Source organism: Crocuta crocuta, unplaced genomic scaffold (genome assembly GCF_008692635.1).
Source record: "Crocuta crocuta isolate KB4526 unplaced genomic scaffold, BGI_CrCroc_1.0 scaffold334, whole genome shotgun sequence".
NCBI lineage: Eukaryota > Metazoa > Chordata > Mammalia > Carnivora > Hyaenidae > Crocuta > Crocuta crocuta.
Window position 1 is genome coordinate 553,170 of NW_027533260.1, and position 21,402 is coordinate 574,571.

Sequence of the window (21,402 nt, forward strand, 5' to 3'; positions counted from 1 at the left end):
TTAATCCACTAAATGTGGAATTCCTTTAACGAAATACTAAAGTTCTTGTGAAACAAAGAAGGTTTGTAAAGATGAGGAATGTGTGAGAGCTTTATGTGCCTTTTCTAACTTGACCTATATGTCACATAAGATACCTGATACACATTTTCAGACAGGGTAGCTTGAACCACATTCCTAGTTACCATATTAGTGATTCTATAATTTAGAGGAGATTGTCTCTGCCCTAAATCACTGGCTAACATTATCACATATATATTCACTTTTCCCATTTGTGGATTTTTTTTTTTTTAATTTTGTTTTAGAGAGAGTACAGCCATGTGAGCTGGGGGTAGGGGCAGAGGAAGAGAGAGACTCTCAAGCATGACCCTGTGATCATGACCTCCACTGAAATCAAGAGTTGGAAGCTCAACCAACTGAGCCACTCAGATTTAGAGCAGGGCCAGGAAGAAATTAATAATAAAACAGGCCCAGAAAGGACCAAACTTTCCAAGTAATCTCAGGTGCTCCTCTTTCTCTTTTTCTAAAATTCTTTTAAATTCTAAATTTCTTCAATATCAAATGATTACCTGTTCCATTTCTTTGGCTCTAGATTTATTATTTCAGGCAACTGAAGTCCTTAAAAAAATAAATGAATATATTAAACTCATGAATATAATTTAATGTTCTTTGATGAATTTAAGTTCAATTTAAAAATAAGCAAGCATTATACAATGTCACCATAAAAGTGATTTTTAAAATTTTCTAGACCTGAAAAAGATAGAGAAACCAGCTTTGCAAAATGAACTAAAAGCCCAAGTACAACTAGTAATTTAAACCTATACATTAGGTAATAAAATATATTCCAACGCAGCTCTCAGTAATTTTTTTGAAAACATGAAAAAGTTGGGGCACCTGGGGGCTCAGTCGGTAAAGCGCCTGACTTTGGCTTGGGTCACGATCTCGCAGTTTGTGAGTTTGAGCCCCACATCGGGCCCTGTTCTGACAGCTCAGGGCCTGGAGCCTGCTTCATATTCTGTGTCTCCCCCTTTCTCTGCCCCTTCCTTGCTTGTGCTCTCTCTCTGTCTCTCAATAATAAATAAAAGTTAAAAAATTAAAAAAAAAAACACATGAAAAAGTAAGGCAATTTGAACACAAATTAGGAGGATTACTTCCATCCTAGCTCTCCTCCTCCCTTCCCTGGTTGTTGACATTATTCTCAGAATGGTGGGAATCTGAAGTTCTCAACTCCTGGATAACTATCCAGTTGCCTTCCCTTGGAGGTAGTACCCTGTCTAACTCTAACTTTTGCCTCATTGATGGAACCACCCCAACATTCTTCCTGGCACCTATTCCCATTTTCTTTCAACTCAGAGGGACTGTGAGTCCTACAAACATGAGAAAGACAAAAGTAGGTCTTCATGGAATCAACCTTTAGACTGGTATCTCATGCTCCACGAAGCCAGAGAGACTTGGAACTGGACCTGGAGTAGGCATAGAAGCTCTGGAAGAGTAGGCTGAATCTAGTGCTGGAATTACTGAAGGCTGGTAACCAGCCTGGAAAATATTTTTGGAATCTGATATGTATAATTATTTAAATGTAGTCAGGGGTAATCATAGGGGCTGGCATAAAACATACAGGAAGAGGTTCGGACCAAATCCACTGGTGAAAAACCTGAAAAAGAGCATGAGGTCAGGTCTCAGGGAGAAACTAAAGGTAGAGGACTGTCAGACCAGGTATTTGGATGGTATTTAGACACGTGATTTTTTTTTTTAATGACATAAACACCACTAGAATCACTTGGAGAGAACATTTCAATTGTTTTCTTAAAGATTTTGATATGGAATATAAAGACCTTGGGTCACGTATAAACATCAATTTCAAATACAAACCATATTACAGTATCAGCTTTATGCTCAAGTGTAAGGTCTTGAATGTAAATTATATACTGTAACTGTATAAGCTTCATGAGGGTAAGGAACTTCTGATAACCTCTGTATACAAGATGTCTAGAATATGTGATATAGAGTAGGCACTCGATACACATTGTTAGTTGACTGAATGCCATCCAATAAGCTAAGATTTAAAGCAGGGCCAGGAAGAAATTAACCAATTAAATAATAAAACAGGGCCAGAAAGGACCAAACTTTTCAAGTAACCTCAATGTATCCCAACAAAACAAGCTTCAAGAATATTTGTAAGAGTGGTACCTGGGTGGCTCAGTTGGGTATGCATCAGACTCTTGTTTTTGGCTCAGGTCATGATCTCAGTTTGTGGGTTCGAGCTCCAAATTGTGTCCTGCGCTGACGGTGTGAAGCCTGCTTGAGTTTCTCTCTCTCTCTGCCCCTCTATCCCCCATTCTCTCTCTCTCTCAAATAATTTTTAAAAATATAAGAGTGTAATATATCCTGATATCCCCTGCTGTACCTACTCGCTCATAATCCTATAATAAAGTCGACAGTGTCAATCCAACCAAAATTTACCAGGCAGGAAAATGTGACCAGTATTCAAAGACACCAATCAAAATGACTTAAAACTGACATCAATGCTAGACTGAACGAACAAGGACATTGTAACTGTATAAACAGTTATAGCTGTATTGCATTAGATAACAAAGAGGAATGATTAACATGTTAATGACAACAGTGTCTTGGGTTGGTAAGATATGTAATACATTTTCATATTTTATAAACCCTCCCAGAATAGTGTTGTTTGTTCACTATCTTATTCAGAGAGTTAGCAGTTTCCACTAGGCGTTCCTCACAATACCTCTTTTACCACTTGGCTAAGAACATAAGGCCTTTCTCTTTTAAGTTCAGGTTCTTGAACAATTTCTCTCTTTTTAATAAAAGCTTTTCTCATTATGCTTGAATTTGTACTTCAGCTTCTTTTGCTTTGTCAAAGATCACTGATCTTTTGCATATACAAATAGGGTAATCTACTGTTCCTAGTTTTTTACTCCTTCTACCCCCACACCTGTTTTTCATTTTGTTTTTTGTTTTGTTTTGTTTTTTCATTTATTTCTGAGAGTGAGAGAGACAGCATGAGCAGGGGAGGGTCAGAGAGAGAGGGAGACACAGAATCCGAAGCATGCTCCAGGCTCCGAGCTAGCTGTCAGCACAGAGCCCGACGCGGGGCCCGAACCCACGAACCGCGAGATCATGACCTGAGCCGAAGTCGGAAGCTCAACCGACTGAGCCACCCAGGCGTCCCTGTTTTTCATTTTGGTTTGTATTGCTGTGTCTTTTCAGTTCACTATTTTTTTCTCATACAATATCTACTCTGCCAAGGGGCACCTGGGTGGATCAGCCAGGTAAGCGTCTGACTTTAGCTCAGGTCATGATCTCTCGGTCCGTGGGTTTGAGCCCCATTTTGGGCTCTGTGCTGATAGCTCAGAGCCTGGAGCCTGCTTCGGGTTCTGTGTGTGTGTGTCTCCCTCTCTGTCCCCACCCCCCTGATCACACTCTATCTCTCTCTCAAACATAAATATTGAAAAACAATGTCTATTCTGCCATCAATCTCATCAAAAGTATGTTTTCTAGTTTTTATCTCTAGAAATTTAAATTGAGCCTTTCTCTTAGATCTTTCATATCTCTATTTAACATGGGTTATTTTTTTGGGTCTGCATGGCTCAGTCAGTTGAGTTTCTGACTTTGGCTTTGTCATGATCTCAGGGTTCATGGGTTCAAGCCCCACACTGGGCTCTGTGCTAACAGCTCAGAGCCTGGAGCCTGCTTCAGATTCTGTGTATGTCAAAATAAATAAATAAACATTAAAAAAAACATGGTTTGCTTTTTTTTTTAATTTTTACTTAAGTAATCTCTACAAACTCACAACCTTGAAATCAAGAGTCACATGCTCTACCAAATGAGCCAGCCAGGCATCCCAACATGGTTTACTTTTAATCTAATTGTGACAGTATTTAAAATGAGTTTTCAGCATTTAAAGTGCTTGGTTCAGTTAAGCATCCAATTCGATTTTGGCTCAGGTCATGGTTTGTGAGTTTGAGCCCTGTATCCGCCTGGATCTCAATCACCTTTTCTCTCTCTCAAAAATAAATATACTTTAGGGGCCCCTGAGTGCCTCAGTCGGTTAAGCGCCCGAATTCGGCTCAGGTCACCATCTCATGGTTCATGGGCTCGAGCCCTACATCGGGCTCTGTGCTGATAGCTCAGAGCTTGGAACCTGCTTCAGATTCTGTGTCTCCCTCTCTCTCTGCCCCTCCCCTGCTCATGCTCTGTCTCTGTCTCAAAAAGAAATAAACATTTAAAAAATAAAGCTATTTTAAATAGTAAGTTTCTAGTAGGCAGCATATAGTTAAACCTAGTTTTTTTGTTTTGTTTTTTTAATATAGTTGACAATCTCTTTTTTTACTGGGGTATTTAGGTCGTTCATAAGTAATGTGGTTATGTTCAAACTAATAATGTGCAATTTGTTATTTATCCCATCTGGTTTTGCTCCCCTTTTTGTCTTTTTCTACCTTCTTTTGGAATAGCTATGTTTTATATTATTTATATTTTGTTGGCTCATTAGGCATAACCTTGTTATTTAAGTGGTTCCTTTAGAGTTTACAGAATGCATCATTCACTTAGTGTATCTTCAAGTTATGACACCTTTTCAAGTGTAGTACTAGAATCTTGTAATCGTATACCTTCAGTTTTCTGTAGCGAGATCAGCTACATTGAAGAGATTATCTTGTGCTTGCTCCTGGGACACTTTTTTTTAACCCTGGGTTACATTTTTAGGGGATGTAATTTACATAATTACACATTAACATTCCTAACTCCGTATACTTTTGGAATGTTTACAAAATATGAAGAAATTTCTGGCGTTTAAATTTTAGGCCAGGAAACTGAGTCAGGTTTCATTCAACCAAGGAAGCAAACTGTCAAGCCATTCTAACTGAGCTCCTTCCGTTGACCGCTAACAACGGCTAGCCAATTTCCCCTACACAAATCATACCTAGAGCTCTACGATTCTTTTTACCTGCTCTCTGACCAATGCCTTTTTCAGCGGTTCTCTAAACCCTAGACTGGCCTGAAATGCCACTTTGTCCACAAAGCCCCCTCTAGCCAGCATTCCCAGGACCCTAGCCCGTTCCCCTCCAACTGCTGTTCCCTGCGGCTCGGGCTCCCTCCCTGCTGAACTTCTACGCTGGCTGCGCCCACTCGGCCTCTCCCTAGCCTTTAAACCAAAGTGTCAAAGTCCGCCACCTCCTCGGCCCATTCTGAGAAGAGTTCTGGGCAGGCCCGAGTTTCTGAGAAGCTAAGCAGTTGATGCACTGCCCATGGTGAAAGTTGCAAATTCGGGGCCCAGTGGGTCAAGTGGCCTGGAGATAAAGTGAAATAAAGAGTTTTCAATAGCTTCTCACCGTCTCGGGCCTTCCCTCGAAAGACAGAAAAAGAGGACCCCCGCCGTAGGGCAGTAGCTGGGGAACTGGCTGCTCGCTTCAAGCAGCCTGGAGCGGGCGCTGCAAGATGACGTCACAGAGGCGAGCCCAGCGTCAGAGTCCGGGTCTCGGGAACGACGCGCTCTGGCCCTCGTCGGCCGCCATCCTCTACGTTTCTGAGGGTCTGTCAGTGGCTGTGGTGGGGTTCGGTGGTCTGTGGACACAGAGGCAAAGTGTTTAGGCAGGTGGTGCCGTGGTTTTCTCCAGTGACGAGGAGCGAGGCCATCGCCAGGTCAGTGTTGGTTCTGGGCGTGTTTTGGGGCCAGGGAGAGCTCGTTAGTTTTTTTTGTGTTTTTGTTTTGTTTTGTTTTGTTTTTGGTCAAGGAGCGCGTGGTGGGGGGGTCGGTGTTGGGGGAAGCGAGTGGGAATTCTCGCTGGGATGTTCTGTGTTGAAGGATCAGGTGGGGGTTCCGTGTTGGGACGAGCACTTGGCGAGAGTAGGGGGTGTCTCTGGTTGGGGGAAGCGGGAGTCGTGTCCGTGTTGGTGACAGCGTTTGGCGAGTTCCGTTGTTGATGCTTTTCACATCCTTACTTTTAAAAAAGATGGGGTTTCTGGCCCATTGCGTCCATGTTTACTGTATATGCTTATTGGAAATACATGTTTTGTTTTATTTCCTACCCATGTAATGACATGCTCAAACTCCTACGTACTCCAGAAAATAACTCTTGTTAAAATACAGCGTATTTCACTTTTAGTGTTGGGATCAGTTTTGTGTAGGTAATTGGCATGATTTTGTCAGCTGTTTCCGTGTTACTAACTCTTTGGAAGTCGTCGTCGTCGTCGTCGTCTTCTTCTTCTTCTTCTTTTCTTTTTGAATTACTGCAGTCATGGTACATCAAGTTTTGGGTAGAACTGGTGTGTGTTAGGTCCACTACTTTCAGTAGCATGTGATGGATTTAACCCAAGTGTTAAAAAAGGGTTTGACCAGCTGTGGTAGTGGTTTTCCACATGTGTCTTAGACAGATCTGGTTATGTTTATTGCTAAATAATTTACACTGTTGTAGTAATGGTAAATGGTGTGGTTTTTCTTCCTATGACTCCACTCCCTCTTTGTTCTTTCTTCTAATTTTATATAATGCCCAAGAGCAAAACTTTAAAAGATACACTTATTCTGTCACCTCGGTCTACTACTGTTATTGCTACCAGCTTCTAAATCGATTCCTTTGTATTTTCTAGTGGACTGTTTTTGTTATCTGCAAATAATTTTGGCCAGGTGGCAAGTGTATGGACTGTGGAGTAAGAAGAACCTGCTTCAGCCTCTTGACTTAGGTAGGTCAGTGCCTGAGTCAGTTTCTTCATTTGTGAAAAAGCTATCGTAATTCCTAGTTCATAGCGTTGTTACGAAGATTAAATTAGTAGATGTTCTTTAAATGCAAAGTGTAGTGCCCGGCACCTAGTCTAGTCTGAATAAATGGTAACTATGATTTATCAAGTTTTTATTCCTTTTTCTCAAAGATTCCCCTCCCCCAGCTTTATTGAGATATAATTGACATATAACATTCTGTAAGTTTAAGGTGTACAACTGTGTTGATTAATATACTTATATATTAATGGTAATAAATAATTATTACCATAGGTTAGCTAACACTTGCATCATGTCGCATAATTACTATTTCTTTTATGTGGTAAAAACATTTAAGATCTACTCGCTTAGATCTTAAAGCTTTCATTTATATAATACAGTCTTTTTTTTTTTAATGTTTTATTTATTTCTAGGAGAGAGAGAGAGAGACAGCGTGAGCAGGGGAGGGTAAGAGAGAGAGGGAGTGACAGACTCTGAAACAGGCTTCAGGCTCTGAGCTGGCAGTCAGCACAGAGCCCGACGCGGGGCTCGAACCCACGGACCGCGAGATCATGACCTAAGCGAAAGTCGGACGCTTAACCGACTAAGCCACCCAGGCGCCCCTATATAATACAGTCTTAACTGTAATCACTATGCTGTACATTAAAGCCTCTCAAATCACTTTATAAAATTATTTTCATTTATATTTTTCTTCTCTCTAATATTTGCTTTATAGATAGCTAGATTTCCCTGTGTCTATATTCCTGGAAGAAACCATACCATGCCATGATTTGTTCTTTTAATATGTGGTTGGGTTTTATTTGCTAATATTCTACTTAGTATTTTTGTGTCTAGAAATAAAAATGTCTTGGATTTGCTTTAGAATAATCCAGTGGTAGAGGTAGATGAGTGGTTGTGTAGATCATACAAAATTAGGTTTGGGTTGCTAATTATTGAAGACACATAATGGATATGAGGAATTTGATTATACCATTCTTTCTTTGTACATGGGGTTTAATTATACTGTTTCTTCTTCTTTGGCTTGGAATTTTTCATAGTAAAATTAAAAAATATTTGCTTCTACATTTATAAGTGAAACTGAGCTGTACTTTTCTTTAAGAGTATTTTGCAAGTAGAGATGCCTGGGTGAGTCAGTCAGTTAAGTGTTCAAATCTTGATTTCAGCTCAGGTCATGATCTTACAGTTCGTAAGTTGGAGCCCTGCCAGGGGCTTGCTGCTGTCAGCAAGATTTGTGAATCTAAGCCCCGACTGGGCTTTGTGCTGGCAGTGTGAAACCTGCTTGGGATTCTTTCTCACCCCCTCTTTCTGCCCCTCCCCTGCTCGTGCTCTCTCTCTCTCAAAAATAAATAAATAAATAAACTTAAAACATTTCTTTAAAGTATTTTTCAAGTATAACATGAAAAATGAAAAATAAGATATTATAGCACCCTAGGAGCGCCATTTCATCCTAATCTCCTTCCTCTCTAGAGGTATTCTTATCCTAAAAACATATTAAATTTTCCTGGCTGTTAACTTTATGCAGATGGAATCATAGGGTACCTCCCTTTTTAAAATTTTTTTATTTATTTTTTTAATGTTTTTTTTTTTTTTTTAAATTTCTAGGAGAGAAAGAGAGAGACAGTGTGAGCAGCAGAGGGTCCGAGAGAGAGGGAGTCACAGACTGAAACAGGCTCCAGGCTCTGAGCTGGCAGTCAGCACAGAGCCCGACGCGGGGCTCGAACCCACGAACCACGAGATCATGACCTAAGCGAAAGTCGGACGCTCAACCGACTAAGCCACCCAGGCGCCCCATAGGGTACCTGCCTTTTGTATCTGGCTTCTTTTGCTTAATATTTTGTTGTGAAATTCGTCTAATTTCTTGCATATAGCAGTAGTTCATTTCTTTTCGTTGTCGTATAGTATTCTTTGGTGTGATCTTACTATTTATCCATTCTCCTGTTAATAGACATTTAGGTTGTTACTGACTTGTATCTATTATGAATAATGCTGACAAGAACATTTTTGTACTTTTTGGTGATAAAAGCTGTATTGGGTATACACTTAGTAGAATTCCTGAAGTATAGTGTCTCCTAGATACAAGGAGAAATGACAAATGCCCAGTGATAATGGAAAGTTCTTAGCACACCTCTCTCAGTGACAGAGAACAAGGAGAGAAAAAGCTAGAAGGCTATAGTTTAACAGTGGTCAGCAAACTTTCTGTAAAGGAAGTGAGAGAGTAAATATTTTAGCCTCTGCAGGCCAGATGGTCTGTCTGCACCTGCTCAACTCTGCCATTGTAAGATGCAAGTAGCTGTAGAGAATACATAAACAACTGGGTATGAGCATGTTCTGGAATAACATTATTTGCAAAATCAGGTCACCAGACTATTATAGTGCTAACCCTTGAATGATTAGAATAGCATGATTAACAACCACAACAAAAAGAATAACATGATTAACAACTTTGACTGACTTAAAACACTCCACCCAACAATTTTCCTCAAATGCACATAGAACATTTATAAAAAGTTAGCATGTGGTAGGCCATAAAGCCATTCTAAACAAATTTCAAAGGATTGAAATCATTCGGAATATTTTCTCTAACTACAATGTAATTAAGCTTATAAAACAACACCAAAATGATAACTAGAAAAAACTTCATTTTAGGGTGCCTGGGTGGCTCAGTCGGCTAAGCATCCTACCCTTGATTTTGGCCCAGGCCATGATCTCACAGTTTGTCAATTCGAGCCCCAAATCAGACTCTGCACTCTTATCTGGAGCCTGCTTGGGATTCATTCTCTCTCTCTCTCTCCTCCCCCTCTCTCTCTCCCTCCCTCCCTCCCCCTCTCTCTCTGTCCCTGCCCTACTCATGCTTTCTCTCTCTCTCTTAAATAAACATTTTTTAAAAAGGAAGGATGAAAATAAATATATAAGCAAGCATCTATATATATAGTTCTCTTTTTTCTAAAAAAATCTAGTGATTAGTATTCTGAAATGCTGGCTTCATACAATTAGCAGAGAAACTTTTCCTACTTTTCTGTCATCTATGAAAATTTATATAGTACCAGAGTCATCTGTACTGTAAACTTTAGGTAGATGTCATCGAGCCTTGATGACTTTTTTCTTTTTAACTTTTTTTCATGGAAATTCAGAGTAGAGAGAACATTATAATCATACCCATCACTCAGCTTTCACAGTTATCAACTCGTGGCCGGTCAAGTTCCTCATGCCTCTGCCACTTCTCATTTTTCTCTGGAGAATTTCATAGCACATCCAAGGCCTCTTGTCCTTAAACTTGTAAATATTCTATTGTGCATTTCTAACTGATAAGGCCATTAAAAATTTATAACTAGTAGGCCATTTTCAAATGTATCAAAACGAATAATTCTTTTATTTGATCCAAAACCCAGTGCATATTTATTTTTTTTCTAATATTGACAGTATTTCCCTTAACATTGGATTGAGTTATGACCTGAATAATGTTTATTACATTTCCTTCTTACATGTCTTAGGTCTCTTTTATTCTTTAACATCCCTTCTTCCATTTCCTTTTTTTCCTCTTGTTACATTTCAACATGTTGCAGTAAGAATACAATCTTTCTTAATGAAAGATTCTTGCCAAAATAGTTAACTAGGGGGGCGCCTGGGTGGCTCAGTTGGTTAAGTGTCCAGCTTTGGCTCAGATCATGATCTCATGGTTCATGGGTTCGAGCCCCGCGTCGGGCTCTGTGCTGACAGCTCAGAGCGGGGAACCTGTTTCGGATTCTGTATCTCCCTCTCTCTGTGACCCTTCCCTGCTCATGCTGTCTCTCTCTCTCTCAGAAATAAATAAAACATAAAAAAAAAAATAGTTAACTAGGGATGTCATCGGCCATCTTAAGTCCAACCACCCAGTTTATGAGAAAAGTTTAGGGGAGGTGGGGAAAACAGGTTAAACTATAGCATGATGAAGCACTCAGCCAAATTCTGAAGCTAGAGTATCTTATGGGCCAGGGAACTTGTTTTCTTCTGTCCTCCCATCACTTCTTCTTGAAGCATATATGGCTGTTGATTTACAATGACTTGCAACATCTTTAGTGTTATTTCAAGTGGAGATTTTTTACGTTGGTGGTATAGTGGTGAGCATAGCTTCCTTCCAAGTGAAGATTTTTTTTTTTAATTTAAAAATATTTAATTTTTAAAAATCCTGTGGTGTTGGAAGAAAAAAAAAGATGTAAATTACATTTTCCCAATCTGCAGAGCCAGCTATAACAATTATTAATATTGTTAATATTTATTTTTATAAGTGTGTATAAACACACACACACAGATATAGATGCATTGCTTTACTTTGGCAGAAATAGAGAGTCATGTTATATACATAATGAGTAGAAATGTGCTTTGTTCACTGAGCTGTATAGTGTGGACATTTTTTATTTCAGGAAATATGTGTTAATATATTAAATAATCACATAATATTCCATTAGGTGGAATATAATTATTCATTCAATTAATCCTCTATCCGTGGACCTTAACAGTACCTCAGGGGTCCCTACACACCCTCCTCCTCAAGTTTAAGAATTTGCTAGAACAGCTCACAGAACTCAGGAAGATAGTTTACTTACTATCACTGGTTTATTATAAGGTATACAAAGGAGCACCAGGTGAAGAGGTACGTAGGGTAAGGTCCAGAAGGGTCCTCAGCACAGGAGCTTTATCCCTGTGGAGTTGGGGTACACCACCCTCTTGGCACCACAAAGTGTTGACCAACTCAGAAGCTCTCCAAACTCTGTAATTTAGGAGATTTTTTTGGATTAAATAGGTGTGGTTGATTAACTCATTGATCGAGCCCAATCTCCAGCCGTTCTGTGCTTCCCAGAGGTTTCCGGAGTGAGGCTGAAAGTTCCACCCTCTAATCACGCCTTGGTCTTTCTGGGGACCAGCTCCCATCCTGAGGCTCTCTAGGGACCCCCAGCCATCAATAATCTCATTGGCATATAAAAGCTACTCTTGTCTCTCCAGAGAGTCCAGGAATTTTAGGAGCTGTGTGCCTGGAATCTGGGAAAAATGCCAAATATCTATTTTCCATTATACCATGAGTCTAAGAAAGTAGCCACTCCCATTCCTAGGCTATTATAAGTTTGTAACAAAAAGAATACTGTATTTTATGAACTGTTTTTATATCAATTTAGGCTTTTCTTCTCTAACCTATTTATTTTAGTGGCTACTGTTTTTTTTTTAATTTTTTTTTTTAATTTTTAAATTTTTATTTCTGAGAGAGAGCGAGAGACAGCGTAAACAGGGGAGGGTCAGAGAGAGAGGGAGATACAGAATCTGAAGCAGGCTCTAGGCTGAGCTAGCTGTCAGCCCAGAGCCCGATGCAGGGCTTGAACCCACGGGCTGTGAGATCATGACCTGAGCCAAAGTCGGATGCTTAACTGACTGAGCCATCCAGGCGCCCCTTTTAGTGGCTACTCTTGGCTGCCAACCTGACATCTATGCCCCTTTTTAAAAAAATGCCTATTTTATTTAGACAGCCATCCATCTGGGAACTTGACCTTAACATCAGTTCAGTAGAAAATGCAGATTAGTCCTGCCAGCCAGGGTAGGTCCATTGTCATTCTCAATTTCATTGCTGTGTTCCAGGCATGAACATTTGTTGCAGCTCTAATCTGTCAAGTGTGAGGGAAAGTCTGCCAAGGAGCTTCTGGGAAACAGTTGGGTCCTTGATCTCCAATCCTAGAGATCTCAGTTGTAAACTCATTAATATCTAACCCCCTTCCTACTTCTTTCCTGCCCTTACCAGTTGGCCAGAGAATGGGTCAGAGATGAGCTTTCTGGGTGTGGAGGAATCAGGAGAGCTAGAGAGAGAGTCTTTGAGAATAATTTGCTGCCTTGTAGGATGAAAGCAGAATTCAAATTGACCTCATGGTGTTAGTGTCCTCAGAGTGTGGGTTTCCAGTTTCCAGCATGGCTCCAGGGCTTGGACTTGGGGACACTGATCTTTGATCTGCTGCTAAGGCAAGGACGGGGCTGCCTTTGCTCTCCTGCTTATGTGGAAGGAGCTGTCTGGGTGTGCACAGCAAATATTACAAGAGATGGATACAGGGGCTCTGTTTTTGTAACTGACCATATAGCCAGTCCGCAGGATGGCCACCCCACAGTGTGATGTGCTAGGGAGTAAAGTTCATGAAGTGCACGAGAAAGAGAAAAAAAACTGTATTGTGAGGCTGTTGGAAAAGAGATATGTCATAAAGGTGAGAGGCAGTTGTGGATTCAGACTCCCACATTGCTACTTAGGAAGGATGTTAACCTGGACAACACACTTCACCTGACCAAGCCTTAGCTTACTTGTGCTTAAAATGGAGATAATGCTTGCCTTATAGAATAGTATTAAGGATTAAACAAGACAATGTTCATGATTTGTAAGGTACCTTGGTCTTCAAGTGGGATAATTGCTCCAGTGCAATAAACAAAAGTTTTAGGGATGTGTGGGCACAGGTAGTTTCAAGGCAGTTTCCAGAACCACCGCTTATATACATTATCTTTCCTGAAATTGATCTGTGTGAGAATTTGACAGCGGACAAGACCATGAACTGTGTTCTCCCATCTCTTTCACATCCATTCTTGTCCAACTTTGTAAAAAAAAAAAAAAAAAAGAGTGGGGGGAGGCTTTCTTCTCACCCATTCCATGTCTTCCTATGGAGCATGGCCTCGTGATACAAAAGCTTCCTGGGTGTTAAAGAGACAGGAAATATTGGGGCCTGTTGTTAGAGTGAGGCCGCACAGCAAGAGAAAGCTGCGGCCCCCGGTGCATGTCCTCTTACCATAGAATTTGCTTTTGAATCCACAGGTTCTAGACCAGGGGAACAAGGCATTATTGGTACTGGACGAAGAAGGAGGTTCCAGGCCTGGGAGATCATTGTTTCTGGCAGCAGCCTGACCTGAGATATCTTTACTGTAACTTCTGGGCAGGCCCAGAGCAGACCGAAGATAGCATACCCTGGAGTTTCTAGCCTTCTTAAGAACAGGAGAAAATGACAAAGGCCCAGGTGAGGTTTGTTGTACCTTTCTGTCCTTTGTTTCCCAGTGGATTTGTGGAAGCTTCTAAAAGTCTGATAGAATGAGACAGTATATGTTGATAAAAGTCGGGATCTGTCAGAAAACAAGTTTAGGCTATAATCTTCAAATCTGGGCAAATTAGGAAGCAAGGGATATAAATAGGCCCTAGGGTCCATACAGAGTCCTTAAGGATGGGAGGTAAATGACTGTGTAAGGCCTTGTGGGCTGCCTCAGCTTGGATTTGTGTCTCTTCCTCTGGGCAGCTGTAATACCAAGAAAAACTTGAAAGGTTATATGATTTGCAGTGTCTGTGAGGAGAAAGCAAACCAGTTCTTCAGGGAAAGTAATTTCATTGCTCTGAGAGCTTAAGAAATTTCTTTTCCTAGCTCTTCAGAGAGATTTTGTGGTAGACCGTGTCCTCAATATCAGCCATGTAATAAAGGCATAGGATGCTTCCTTTGTTTTTTTCTCATTGTATTCCTCAGAAAGCTTGAGAGAATGCCAGAGCAGGACTTGATTGGACAGAATTCTTTTTTTTAAAAATTTTTTTAATGTTTTATTTATTTCTGAGAGAGAGAGAGACAGTGTGAGTAGGGGAAGGTCAGGGAGAGAGGGAGGTACAGAATCTGAAACAAGCTCCAGGCTCTGAGCTGGCTGTCAGCACAGAGCCTGACGTGGGGCTCGAACCCACAAACTGCGAGATCATGACCTGAGCTGAAGTCAGACACTTAACTGACTGAGCCATCCAGGCGCCCCAGGACAGAATTCTTCAAAAGCAGTGCACCTTGATGATAGAACCTTCCAGCAGTCTACACTTTACCCAGGAATAATGCCTGGCTTATTTAATAGAATGAATGGGCTGCTTGACCTTTGAGAGGTCCTCTGTGAAGAAGAATTCTGCCGTTTGGAGGAAGACAGCTAAAAGTTCCATTCTTTGATAACAGCTTAGAGTACAGATAGTGACAATGCTCCCTTTATACCTTTTTGTTTGTTTGTTTTTGAGAGAGAGAGAGAAAGAGACAGGATGCATGTGCACACTTGCATGTGGAGGAGGAGCAGAGAGAGAAGGGGAGACAGAGGATCCAAAGCGGGCCTGCACTGACAACAGGGCCCCTCCCTTTATGCCTTCTTTTTTAATCTTTAAAAATTTTTATAGTATGTTTATTTTTGAGAGAGAGAGAAACCACATGAGTGGTGAAGGGGCAGAGAGAGACAGAGACACAGAATCCAAAGCAGGCTCCAGGCTCTGAGCTGTCAGCACAGAGGACATAGCCCAATGCAGGGCTCAAACCCGCAGACTGTGAGATCATGACCTGAGCTGAAGTTGGACACTTAACTGAGCCACCCAGGCACCCCTATACCTTTTAACCGCAGGTTCAGAAAAAGAAGTCAGAGCCAATTATTCTTGGTTTGGACTTTGTGTTTTTATTTTTATTTTATTTTTTAATTTTTTTAATGTTTATTTTTGAGAGAGAGAGCAAGCATGAATTGGGGAGGGACTGAGAGAAAGGAGACACAGAATCCAAAGCAAGCTCCAGGCTCCAGAGCCTGACTCAGGGTTTAAACTCAGGAACCACCAGATCATGACCTGAGCCAAAGTTAGATGCTTAACCAACTGTGAGCCACCCAGGTGCCCCTGGCCTTTGTATTTTTAAATATTTAATGATGCATAGCTATATTTGCATGTAAAAGATTCAAGCAAAAAAAAAAAAAGTATTTGCACCAAAAGAGAGTATCTCCTTTCACCTTTTTCTGCCCAACCCCCAAACCAAGGAGTAACAGATGTTAATAGTTTGGGGCTCTAATTTGTTTGTATAATTGACCTGTAGTAGAATATTTTTATATACATTTCTAAATGCATACATGTGTGTACTTATACATATATAATTGTGTATATTAAGATTTTTTAGGAGCATCTGGGTGGCTCAGTCCCAGTTAAGCATCTGACTTTGGCTCAGGTCATGACCTCATGGTTTATGAGTTTGAGACCTACATCGGGCTTGCTGCTATCAGCTCAGAGCCCACTTTGGATCTGCTCCCTCTCTCTCTGTCTCTCCCCAACTCTCACCCTTTCTCTCTCAAAAATAAATAAACGTTAGGGGCGCCCGGGTGGCTTAGTCGGTTAAGCGTCCGACTTTCGCTCAGGTCACGATCTCGCGGTTCGTGGGTTCGAGCCCCGCGTCGGGCTCTGTGCTGACTGCCAGCTCAGAGCCTGGANAAAGATCGTTGATATCAATGTTTATATCTACCAAATTGATTGTAACATTTGTATGCTATAGTACAGCATGGAAGTGCTGTAATATATCCTTGTCTGCTTTTGATGGAGGTTTAGATGATGGATAGTTTTTCACTGTTAAAAACAAAGAATGAACATTTCTCCTGCACATTGTTTTATCTCTGCAAATCTTATTTTAGTACTCTTTTAGGCTATGAAGAACCAATTAGTAGAATTCTGCTGTGCTGTTTTCTGAATGTTTGTCTTCCCACAAAAGCTGTATGTTGAAATATTACCCCCCAGGGAGGATGGTGTTAGGGGATGGGGGCCAGCTGTGAGAAATAAATTTTTGTTTTTATAAGCTACCCAGTCTGTGGTATCTTGTTAGAGCAGCCCAGTGGACTCAGACACACAGTCCTGTGGTGGGTGAAATGGTCACCATGCACGTAATTTATCACAGGAAGTCAATCAGAACACGTTCCTGTCCCGCTTTCCTGCATCTTCCGCTCTGCCTTAGAATGCATTGACATATGTTGTTGCAGGCACTGTTATCGTTTGAGGATGTGGCCGTGGGCTTCTCCCGGGAGGAGTGGCGGCTCCTGGCCCCCGCCCAGAAGGACCTGTACCGGGACGTGATGCTGGAGAACTATAGGAACCTGGTGTCACTGGGTGAGGACAGCATCACAGTCAGTTGCCTTTCATTTCTCATTCAGTAGAACGTGTAGTGTTGCTGAAATATCTCCTTGTTTGCACTAACATGTTGTAGGGTATAGACTTTTATTCTCCCGTTTGGCCCTAGAATGTATATGCTCTCCCTTCCCCCAGGAAAAGGATTTTTCTTTACTGAATCACAAATGATACACAAACTTTCTCCAGTTTCTGTAGATGCCCCAAGGCTAAGTACTTGGTGCCAAGTCTTCAGTGCTTCCCCATTTTACAGGATACCAAGCCAGCAAACCAGAGTCACTCTTCCAGTTGGAGCACGGAGGACCACCGTGGGCAGTAGAGGCAGCAGCTCCGAGGCCACCCTGTCCAGGTGAGTGAGTAAAAAGAACACCAAGAAAACCAGAATTCCAGTTGGTTAAGGAAATGTTAACACTTTATTGTGTGAGAGCTTTTCTTACACCCGTTGGTGACACAATTCTAATCAACTCCTTTCTGTATCTTTGTTCTTTATTAGGGCTGTTCTTTGTCAGTTATTAAAGGGTGAGGTTTCACCATCCCCTCCTCCCTTTTTTTCTCATTTCTAGATCTGAGTCTGATTACAGTCTGTCTTACCTAGGACCCAGATTCTTCCCGGGTTCTCTCCTGCCTCACTTGTGAACATCTTCCTTGCTTATTTATTTATTTATTTAGAGGGCTCACCTGTGCATGGGGGAGGGGCAGAGGGAGAGGGAAAGAAAGAATCCCAAGCAGACTCTGCACTGTCAGTGAGGAGCCTGATATAGGGCTCAAACTCATGAACTGTGAGATCATGACCTGAGCCGAAATCAAGAGTCAGATGCTCAACTGACTGTGCCACCCAGGCGCCCCTCCCTTTCTTTTTCTGCAGCATGCCCACTTCCTTTTCTCTGCCTGCTTGCTCCCGAACCGATGGCTTTGCACTTGGCCCAGCTCTCATCTCCTGCACATCACTGCTCCTTTTGAAAGGGCTGATATCCCTGCATGACACCCCATGTCCCCTGAGGTCATTTGAAAACCACACGTACCTTGTCTCTCAGGGCACCTCTGTCTACTTCTTCACCCTCTGCTTCCCCAACTTGCAGGTTCTGTTGTCTTTTTTAATCTTCTGCTTGATTCTCATATTAACAGTTTCATTTGTTGTCAAGGCCTAAGCTCTCTGTTCTCTGAGAGTCCCAGTTTGAGAGAGTCCTAAATGGACCTCTGCTACTAACATCTGATCTGCACTGTAATCCCTGGTATGTTGCCAGCCACCTGGGCAGCTGTCCTTTGATGTCCTACTCCCTGTATGCGAAACCAGAGTCCTCCTTTCTCCCAGATGATGTCTTGACCATCATAGAGCATATTCATATATACTGAAGAGTTCAGCTTTCTGTAATCTGACTGTTATTCCCAAGTGGACATCTCCCTTCTGTAGCCTGATCTGACCTCTATTCTTCTATTTGGCTAGCACCCAGGATAATTATCCTGTGAAGTCCTTTCTACTTCTGCTTTGGTGCTGGAACCTGAGATCATTTTTCCTCCTGGCGAATCCTTTTATTCCTAGTGCATTTTACTTAGTCTCTGCTATACTGCTGTTCACACTGGTGCCTGGTCACTGCTGAGTTTTGCCTTGAATTTTCTGTATTTCTCTATTACTTCTTGGAAGTTCTCTGCTATTTGTATTAAGTTTTGTTGTTTTAGGGTACCTGACTGGTTCAATCAGTGGAGCATGTGACTCTTAATCTCGGGGTGTGAGTTTGAGCCCTGCATTGAGTGTAGAGATTACTTAAAAATACAGTCTTTAAAAAAAAACAACTTTTTTTGTTGTTTTGGAAAGGCCTTTGGAAATTGCACACTCTTAATTACCATCTCGGAGTAGGCTGTGATCATTTAGACTTGGATTGCTCAGTTGCTACACCCACCCCACACTGGCTATTTTCAGTTTTTTGGTTATTCCCTTTTTTTTCTTCCTTTTCTTTTGAGACACAGAGTATGAAGGGGAGAGAGGGGCAGGGGTAGAGGGTGAGAGAGAATCGTAAGCAGGCTCCACACACAGTGCAGAGCCTGGCATGTGGCTTGATCTCATGACTGTGAGATCATGACCTGAGCCAAAATAAAGAGTCAGACAGTTAACTGACTGAGCCACTCAGGCACCCCCGGTTAGTCCCTTTTAATGGTATGGCTGCATTCCTCTGTGGGCCAGGAGCATTAAAGCAGTGGAACTTAATGAGAAACTCACAAAGAGTGACAATTGGTTAAAAACAAACAAACAAACAAACAAACAAATAAACCAGGAGGTCCACATATATTTAGAGGTTGAGAAGATAAGAACCCAGCCAGGTAGAGTGAGAAGTATCAGGGCTCTTGGAGGAGGACGGTCAGAAGATGTCCCAGAAACAAGCAACAGACTTATTCTGAGGAGGCGGAAGTGATATATTTTATTGAATGCCACAGATAACACAATGTCCGGGAAACTAAGAACCAGCATCTGTGTGTTTGATTGTGTTGCATTTTTATGTTCAAATACTGCCTTCTTTTTATCTCTCCGAAATTCCAGTGCACACTTGGAACCCCATCTTCCCTAACTCCTCTGTACTCTGTTTAAACTGCACCGACTCAGTCATGATCGACATGTTTTATTGTATTGTTTCACTGGTTGGGATGAGACTTCCTTTTCCATACAGAGAAAGGGCCTCTATCTCACTCTTCCTTCCTGCACGCAGACTGCATCATCATTCACGTGCATCTGTTCATCACATCTTGAAACAAGGTCTTGCTTTGTTTTTTGTTTTTGATTTTGTTTTGTTTTTTAGTTTTGTTTTTAAATCAGGGATATGCATAAACTGTGTGGGGGCTTTTTCAAACCACAGACTTGGTCTCTTAAGGTTTAGCTTCTGATTTACTAGATATGGGGAGGGCCCTGAGCAAATGAGGTTGGAAATGCTCACTAGCCCAGCTGTGCTTTGATCCCTGTAGTAGAACTGCCACCCTCATACAGCTCCGAAGGGTTCAAATGTAATGAAGAACAGACTTACCTTCCAAGTTTCCAAAGTCCCCAGTTGCAAAGAGTTGACAGAGATGCATAAAATTCTAAAATTTTTAGCATTTGATTATGAGGCATAGACAAGGACTGTTTTTGCAAAATTAGAGAAAATTGAGTTTTGAGATAAAGTGTTACAGAAAGAATGAAGTACTTTTTGGAAGCATGATAAAATAATTTCTGCAAGAAAGATAGCAGAGTTTCAAATAAAAATGATGATGGAAGTCCTGTGGGTCAGTAAAAAGATTTTGGAGATGGAAATGAAGAAGGCAATGTGAGAGATTCTTAATAGATTGGCCTATAGGAGACTGTGTGAAAGGAAATGACTGATTACTGTGGATTTTATGTTAATGATTGGCTTAGAAAGTGTGAATTTGGTTCTCTGTTATCTTTTTTGGCTATTTCTAGAGAGTCTTGTGTGATAGCTGGGTAGTAGCTTTGGAACAATAGGAAGTTAGAACTTGGAGTTCTAGAATAAGTGGGAGATAAGGCAGGTCAGTGTTTTGTTCCTGGATAGAGAATGATTCTTCAGAATCTCTTAATTGGCACCAGAGAGGAGGTAGGAACAGAGATTAAGGAAGAATGTGGCCTTAGTTGAAAGAGAAAAATTTGGGGATGAGTCTATCAAATAGATTATAATGGCAAATATAGGTATTACAGTATATGGATATGGTGGTCTATACCTGTGCCGTCCATTGTGTTGGCCACTGGTCACATGTGGCTACTTAAATTTATTTAACATTTAGTAAAGTTACAGATTCAGTTCTCCTGTCACTCTGATCACCCCCATTCAAGTGCTCAATAGCCACACATAGCTAGTGGGTACCATATTAGAAAACACAGATATAAAACATTCCCATTGTTGGAGAAGATTTTATTGAACAGCACAGTACACAGTTGCAGTATGATTAAACTGAGGAGAAGCTGATGTTTCTACCAGTTAGTACAGCTATACTCTTCTCTGGGACGAGTGGATGGCCCAAGGACCTATATTTATTTTTATTAAAAAAATTTTTTTAAACATTTATTTATTATTGAGAGACAGAAAGCATGAGTATGGGAAGGGCAGAGAGACGGGGAGACACAGAATCCAAAGTAGGCTGCAGGCTCTGAGCTGTCAGCACAGAGTCCAACGCAGGACTCCCAACTCACAAACCACGAGATCATGACCTGAGCCAAAGTCAGACGCTTAACTGACTGAGCCAGCCAGGCACCCCGGAAGGACCTATTTTTAAATTCCAGATGGACATATATGTGTCTGGATATATTGGACTGGGTGAGGTTGTATCGTTTTTACATAGAAAGTTGAACTATTGGCTACAGTATTACTCTAAATAGGTCATTGGTTTTATTATAAAAGTTTAGTTTTGATGTGCAGGTAGAATGAGAGGGGAATAAGTTTAGTAATAAGGTGATTATTGACTATTGTACCTCAGGAATCTTGGGATGAGATTCTGTAGATGCCACATTCTGATTTTCCAATTCCAGCCCTTTGTTATAAAAACCTATATTGTTTTTATATGTTTGGTCAGCATTTGTTTGATGTCTCTGGATGGGATTTTCATATTCTTTTTGCATATCCCTCTCCCAGAACTCTTAAGACTTGGAATCCATGAAATTTTTGTCCAGGGCTTTCTACTTTCTCTGTCCATTCTTCCTGCACTACCTCATCTGGTTTTGTGTAGTCCAGATGTTTAAATATTGTTTACATACTCAACTTAAAATTATTATCTG

The 21,402-nt window shown here is 41.1% G+C and overlaps 1 protein-coding gene and 1 long non-coding RNA gene across 9 annotated transcripts in view; one reads left to right on the forward strand and one right to left on the reverse strand.

Moving 5' to 3' along the window:
- The window catches only part of LOC144217639 (uncharacterized), a 23,945-nt gene extending 18,516 nt beyond the window's left edge, over positions 1 to 5,429 (reverse strand). Inside the window, exon 1 of the long non-coding RNA XR_013330924.1 lies at positions 5,349 to 5,429. This is a non-coding gene — a long non-coding RNA (uncharacterized LOC144217639). The remainder of the gene's footprint in view (positions 1 to 5,348) is intronic.
- Positions 5,430 to 5,509: 80 nt separating this feature from the next.
- Positions 5,510 to 21,402, forward strand: part of LOC144217620 (zinc finger protein 649-like) — a 50,004-nt gene continuing 34,111 nt past the window's right edge. For 4 of the 8 annotated variants that reach the window (XM_077747249.1, XM_077747242.1, XM_077747250.1 and 1 more), the window contains exons 1-6: positions 5,510 to 5,658; positions 6,604 to 6,696; positions 8,333 to 8,525; positions 13,542 to 13,740; positions 16,508 to 16,634; positions 16,906 to 17,001. In XM_077747249.1, coding sequence (XP_077603375.1) covers positions 13,726 to 13,740; positions 16,508 to 16,634; positions 16,906 to 17,001 — 238 coding nt within the window. In that variant the 5' untranslated portion in view covers positions 5,510 to 5,658; positions 6,604 to 6,696; positions 8,333 to 8,525; positions 13,542 to 13,725. The remainder of the gene's footprint in view (positions 5,659 to 6,603; positions 6,697 to 8,332; positions 8,526 to 13,541; positions 13,741 to 16,507; positions 16,635 to 16,905; positions 17,002 to 21,402) is intronic. The other 4 variants (XM_077747243.1, XM_077747246.1, XM_077747245.1 and 1 more) reach the window with 4 other exon arrangements.